Source organism: Furipterus horrens, unplaced genomic scaffold, assembly GCF_987537825.1.
Source record: "Furipterus horrens unplaced genomic scaffold, mFurHor1.1.pri manual_scaffold_4, whole genome shotgun sequence".
In the NCBI taxonomy this organism is placed as follows: Eukaryota; Metazoa; Chordata; class Mammalia; order Chiroptera; family Furipteridae; genus Furipterus; species Furipterus horrens.
Genome location: NW_028327174.1, coordinates 109343321 through 109350707, shown reverse-complemented (window position 1 = coordinate 109350707; position 7387 = coordinate 109343321). Strand labels below are relative to the sequence as shown.

At 34.9% G+C, this 7387-nt stretch overlaps 1 protein-coding gene across 1 annotated transcript in view; it reads right to left on the bottom strand.

Moving 5' to 3' along the window:
• Positions 1-287: 287 nt before the first annotated feature.
• Positions 288-7387, bottom strand: part of CEP290 (centrosomal protein 290) — a 94598-nt gene continuing 87498 nt past the window's right edge. Inside the window, exons 50-53 of the mRNA XM_090273908.1 lie at positions 6268-6341; positions 5582-5676; positions 1940-2019; positions 288-935 (exon numbers count right to left, since the gene is read on the bottom strand). Of these exons, the coding sequence (XP_090130034.1) occupies positions 720-935; positions 1940-2019; positions 5582-5676; positions 6268-6341 (465 nt within the window). The 3' untranslated portion in view covers positions 288-719. The remainder of the gene's footprint in view (positions 936-1939; positions 2020-5581; positions 5677-6267; positions 6342-7387) is intronic.

Here is a 7387-nt window from a genome sequence, read left to right as displayed (position 1 = left end):
AATATTCTGCCATGTTTAAAAGGTAAAAATATCTCAAGGTTCCTATTGTTCAGTGTCTAATGTATCAATATGTCTTATAGCATTTGAAGAAATGGATTTCCCAGTTGGAAGTATCTATTTAAAGTCTTATTTAGAATCAGCAAATGAGTTTTAATTTCAGGACTTAAAGCTGTAACTAATAGTAAGCTCCCCAGCTCGTACAAAGGGTTGGAGTCTGTTTACTTACAACTGGGTAGTAATTTAAAGACAACAATGCAACCAACAATTTTGGATCATTTACTTTTAATCTTCCTAGACATTTAACAAAACATGGCTCAATCTTATTATATATATATAGCTATAAAAATAAAATAGATATACATAAAATTTAAGAACCATAACACATAAATAGGTAGATATATATAAAACTCCAATTTTAAATGTTAAAATTGTTAGCTTACCCTCATATTCTTTAAAAACTTAACACATTATGAATGTACAGAAGTTCACCATAGCTCATTGCCTATTCGATAGTCATAACACTTTGAAAATCTTCAAATATATACTTTTCTAATGTTAAAAATTTCATATAATTTTATTTACTAAAAATTCAAACTTAGGTAAAGGTATTGGAAAGGAAATCATGTTGATCAGAGACTTTGCTTGATTTCCAGATGGAATTTCAACTTATAAAATTAATAAACAGTTAAATAATGTAAAACTAAAATTATAGCTATCCCTTAATAAGTGGGGAAATTAACAGGACTTTCCTCTTGGTTTTCCAACTGTTCAGAAGCAGCAACAACTCCAAATTGTTCAGACAGTTTTTTTAATTTCTCTTCTAAAAGAATATTTTTTTTCACTTCTTCTTTGTAATTATACTTCAGATCTTCAATTTCTTCAAAAAACGAGGGATCAAAATTTTCCAGTTCTTTCTTCAGCTTTTTTATTTGCTCCTGATAGAAACATATTGTCTTTAAAAGCCATACATAGGTATATAATACACTTTAGGTTTGAACTAAAGAGAGACAATTATAAATGTGAAAGCCAAAGCAAGCTGAATAGCCAAATATACTTAGAAAGGCAGAGTATTTTCTTAAGATTTTGTTAGTAAGGTTTCATTATAAGGTAACTAACTTGTTAACTGTCAAATCAAATTATTTGTTCTGTAAGTTATATCCTGGTCTTTGACTAAAATTTATTAGCTGTTAAATTAGAGGGGGATTTAATCTTTTTCTAAAAGCATACTCACAGATACTGAGACAAGCAAAAAGACATGGCTATTCACAGCATTAAGGTTTTGGTTAAGATTCTTTGGCTTAGGCCTTAATTTATATTTTCTTTACAAATACATAATTCGTAATGAATAATGGTCAACTTCATATAAATATATTTATGATCAGGGAAACTTGAGGGCTTCTGCCTGGCTAACGAGTTATTATGCATCTGGTGAAGAGACAATTTGAGCTTTAACAACCATTTAGAATAGCCAGTGATCACTAGTTAACTTTCATGTTCTTTTATTTACAGATTCTTTAAGAGATAAAATATAGAAAATACCTTTTTTTTTTTAAGGGAAGGGAACTATTCCTGAAAAGAATTTCAAAAGGAAATAAAAGACACTGTTCACAGTGTGACCAAAATCTTAATATTAAAAGGAGCTCTATATTTGTGGCAATTAAAAAATAAATTTAAGTATTTGTTTTGTCTCAATTTTTTTGGTAGCTCTTCTATAATAAATAGTTTTAAACATAGCTGAATATAATGAACTTTGTAATGTCAAGGTTAACTATAACTATAAAATGTCATCCCATAAATTTTTATGATACATACTTAAAACTCAAACACAGTAATTATACAAAGTTTTCAATAGCTGTTTTCTCAAAATTATAATACTGTTATAATACAGTGTTATGATACTAAAATTATAATACTATAATTAGATATTTTAAACATTTACGTTCAAGTGCTGCTTTTCTACATCTGAGGTTTTAAGCTGTGTCTCTAAATCTTGTACCTTTTCCTTTAGTTGATCAGGATCTGCCAGAAAAAAAAAAAATTAGGAAAACTAGACTCAGCTTTTTCCCATTCTAAGTTCAAAATATAGAATTTGTTTCAGAGAATAAGGAGAAAACTTATGAAACTAGAGCCTGGAACATACATCATTTTATGGCTGATACACTTTAGGCCATGAATACTGACTGCTACCTCTATTAGGTATTGTAATTCCATAGCAGACAGAGAAAAGGCATATGCCAGATATTAGAGGTGTAGAACGAGGTTAATTTTTACATGAAAGAAACTTATTTTCCATAGACAAATTCTAGAATCAGGAAAATTTGTTAAGTACTAAAAGTATAACACGGGAATAAGGAGACTTAGATAAGGCACTACAACCGTAAGGCAGCCCAATGAAAGCAAAATTTTACTTTTCAAAGCTTCCCTCACTTTGCAGAAAGTGCTAATTATTTTTTACAGAACTGTTTCTTAATCACTGGGATGCTATATATTACACAGATTGGTAATGTGTACCACTTTTCCAAAAGTTAGTTTAATGACCACTTATATTAAAACGGTGCTTTAGAATTTCCAGAGCAGTTATGGTTTGATTTTGAGTCTTGACAACTTTAAAATATAATAGGTACCTCATCTCTTCAGGAGATAAAGAATATGGGATTTCAGAAATTCCCTCTCCCGAGACTTGAGGGTTAGAGACAACTGCCTAATGTAACAGCATTAACAAGTTTTTGGTCTACTGTCTAGTCTAGCACACCAAGCTAGATGCTATGAGCAATGCTGTTGAGGGAGATTATATGTACTTTCAGTTAATTGAGAAGTGGTGCAGCATAGTGATTAATAGCAGGGAGTGGAGAGGAGCTTCGGAGTTTCCTAGATTTAGGTCTCATCCTACCTCTGTCACTTCCTTCCTGTGGTGGCCCTGGGGGTAGGTAACTTAATCTCTTCAAATATGTTTATCAGAGTTAACAGGGAGACAATAGGGTTATAAAAATTATAGAATGATCATAAAGCACTTAACATACATGTAGTGTCTGGTATAACTTGTACATGAGCACTTTAATGCAAAGTAGCAACAGGACTATATGGTAAGATTGAAAAAGCTACATAAAATAGTCAAAGATTGTTCAGATATAAGTTGGTATAATTCTTTGGCACAGAATTTGGAATTTCCTTCAAGCTTTCAGACATAAACATAAAGTACAACTAATCAATTCTTGTTATTTATAGTAGTTACGGTCTATAAAGTCCACACAATGAATTACTAAATAATGAACCATTGCTCTTAGAGGAAAACTATATAGTTATATATAGATATAAAATCTATATCTGTATCTAAACATATATATATCATAGAATATAATCTTAAATACTGGAAAAACTCATTCTTCTAGATTCTATTTTTATTTTACAAAAGAGAAAACAAGCATTAGAAGTGTCAACTTACATTCCTGAGGCTGCCCCAGTTAACAAATGTCAGACTTGGGATTTAAACTTAGTCCAACTGGCGCCAGAACCCGAGCTGCTTACCCTAAGCTGCGCTGCCCCCTACTGTCTCCATCATCTGGTCATCTCTATGAAAGCTGAACCAAGTGCGCAGCCTCACCTTGTTAGCTCTATCTGGGAAAGTGGGTCTGAGAAATGTTTCACTGCTCTGTGTATATTCACGAAAGTGCCACGAGTGCAAATTATGGGATTACAAGTAAATTTTAGTGAGTAGGTGAATTCATAGATACAGAATCTGCAAATAATGAGGATCGGCTATTCATTGTGTGTGCATAAGAGGCCTGTCCAGAAAGTATCCAGCCACATAATATGAAAAATGGAGACATTTATTGAAGAAGATACAAGAAACATTGGGCATAGAATGATGACACATCAATCCCCTTCAAAGTAGGCACCTTGGGACCTCACACAGTTCTCCCAGCTTCTCTTCCACTGTTCAAAATACTCTGCAAAATCCTTTGTTGGAATCACCATCAACTGCCTCACTGTATTTTCCTGAATCTCATGGATGGTCTGAAATCTCTTCCCTTTCAAAGGTGATTTTAGTTTTGGGAAAAGCCAGAAGTCACAAGGTGTGAAATCTGAGCTATAGGGTGGGGGCAGAGTCACCTGGGTCATTCGATGTTTCGCCAAAAACCTGCATGAAACATGGTGTATGAATAGCTGCCCATCACCAGTTGCCCATAGCTGCAGCTGTGTTCATTGTATTGTGTCTTTCAATCGATGAAGAACATTGAGGTAGTGCTCCTTATTAATTGTTTGGCCTGGAAGGGCATATCCTGATGGACAACACCTTCCCAATCAAAAAACGCAGTTAATTTGGCCTTAATTTTGCTGCGATTTTGCCATGTCGTCTTCGGGCATGGAGAACCAGGCGACTTCCAGTGGGATGACTGGGCCTTTATTTCTGGATCATAGCTGTAGACCCACAATTCATTTCCAGTTAATGACCTTCTTGAAGAAATTTGGTTCATTGGTATTGGTTTGAATCAAGTCACTAGCAATTGCAGTATTATTTTCCTTCTGCTCTGGTAGCAGAAGCCATGGAATGATTTTTTGCCACATGATTCATGCCAAGATCCTGTGTCAAAATCTCAAACACAGTTTTTGGAATCCGAGATCAGCTTCTAGTTCTCATACTGTCAGTCACCAATCTTTGTTGACTGCAGCCTGTACATGTTCAACATACTCAGGTGTTCTGCTGTTGCAGGCCTTCCAGAACATGGATCACTTTCAACAGATTCCCTACCATCTTTGAAGCATTTGTGCCACACTTTTATTTGGGCTGCACTCACTGCATCGCCTGAATAGTTTCAGCGGAGAAATGTTCACTCTTAATGCAAAATTTGTTGCAGATGCGTTGCTCTGTTCGCTCAGTCATTTTGAATGTGACAGCCACACAGTACACATGCTCACTCAACAGTGTCTACTATCTCCACTAACTATCACAGTGAAGTTGTCATTGTTCACGCATGTGCATTCCAGTCCACTCTTCTTGGCTGCCAGGTTATGTCAATGTCGTGCAAACCGTTCTCATTATGTTAACAATGGCTGGGCTTTTTCCAGACAGACTTCATATATGCATATACATTATGGATATATGTATATATACATACATAAGCACACAGGAATAGGGAAATGACTAGTAGGCACTTCTGAATGCAAATGGCAGGGGATAGAAGGATAGACATTCCTTTGTAAAAGGAAAAAAATATTTTTACTTATATATGTAGTTTTAAATTAACAAGGTTACAGTACCATTTAGAAGAAAATGTTTAGAGGGTTTAAAGGGGGCCTATACTTAAAAACTGGAAGCAAGAAACCAACCTAGTATTCATTACTCAGCAATGTATCCTGATTAAGTCAGTAACCCCCATATGAAACAAAAGGAGAAAAACTCAGTACTTGCAAAGGGCTTGATGGGAATAATAATGTTGCATGGAGGAAGAGACAGCTCCAAAAACGTAGATTGGGGATTTGACTTTATATGAAGACAGATATCAGAAATCTGTGAGCAAATAAAAAGGGAAAGTCCTAATTCAAAAACATGGGTTACTTAAAATGTTATAAAACACATTACCATGTAGGGTGCTCTCAGCTCCATTCTGGTCTTTGTGTAGTTCTATCTGATGGATTAATTCTGCTTTTTCTTTTTCCAGCTGATTATTAGCTAGTCTAGAACAAAATGATAATTTTATTAAAACAAAACAAAACAAAAACGTTGCTCCACAAAATATATGGGCATTTCCTTGAACTGTGTGAGGTACAATGCTTACAATCTCTGATATTCACAAAGGCATTGATTTACTTTGCTGCAATGATACCATTCTCAAAGAGAGCTCATGGGACCAGAATTTTTCATGTTTTTCTTAAAATTGAACTTTGATGTCATTTTTAAGAATAGTTTTCTTATTGGAGGAGCCTCATGAGAGTAGGATACACAGAAGCCTGGAAATAAAGGCTTTTCCCCCCTTTTTCATTAATATTTGTCTCTGGAAAGTTAAGGTTTAATACATTCTATGCTACTAAGTGTAAAAAAAAAGCACATTACAAACATGTACCTATATTAGGATTCGGTTTACTGTTTTTTTTCAGCAAACCTGTTACTTGTAAAAGATAGAATGATTGGAATTAGAAGGATAAAATGAGGCTGATAAGCCTTTTAGGTAGCAAGGTTGAAAAATCTTACCTCTTTAGATATAGTAAACATGCTTATATTAAAAGATAATGAAAAAAAAAAAAAAGTCACAGGAAAATATAACGTACCTAAGAGCTTGAAGCTCCCGTTGAAGGCCTTGCTCTGTCTCAGCACCCTCAGGGATATGTTTGAGAATCTCAATCTTTGGGTACAATGAAAAGTTAGAAAACACAGTTTGACATAAAAATAGATTTTATAAAGATACAATTTTCAATAAGGCAATAAAAGTTGGGTTTTCAAAAGCACATGCTGAGCATCCATCCATCATCATCTATTCACTATTCATTAAAAAATTATTTATTAACTACTATATGCCAAGTATCATTCTATGCATAGAAGACATAGAAGTGAAAAAAGCAGGCAAATCCCTTTCTGCATGTTCCCATGACCCTTCCATTGTTAGTGAGGAAAAACAGTCAATGAGTATGTGATGTGAGAGCAGTGCCAGATGGAAGGAAAGGCTGTCAAAAAATAAAAATAAAAATAACCCAGAGTAAGAGGATAGAGAGTGATGGAAGGTGCCATAGGGTTAGGGAAGGTCTAAAGTGCCTCCATTTAAACAGAGAAATGAAATGGGTAAATATTATTCTAAATGAGGGAAACAAGTGCAGGGCCCCGAAGCTTGAATGAATTTGATTTGTTTTAAAGGACCAAAGCCAGTGTGGCTAGAACACTGTGAATGAAAGTAAAGTAAAGATGAGGCTAGAGAGGAAACCAGATGCCAGACTATGCAGGTCCTTAGAGGCTATGAAAAGAACTTTACAGTTCTATTGCAGGTAAAGGGGAACCCCTGGAAGAGTGTAAGGATGGTACTGCTATGATAAGCTTTAAGGATTACTTGGAAGCTATGTGGAGGACAGATCAGGGGTAGGGAGAAGGTGAAAGAAGGCAAGAGTAGGAGCAGGGAGACCAGTTAGGAGATTATTGCAATAGTTGAGGTGTGACAGAACAGTCTGGACTAGACTGGCAGTGTGGGAGGTGCTGAAATGTTAGCAGATTTAGAATATATTTTGAAAATTGAACTGGCATGATTTAATGAAAAAGCTGTGCGGTGTGAGAGAAAAAAAGGAGTTTATGATCCAAGGTTTTTGGCTTAAACAAACAGACGAATGGTGGTGTCATTCACTTAGATGGGCTTTCCGGGGTAAGAGTTAGTCAAGAGTTCATTTTTATCTACATAGGGCAATA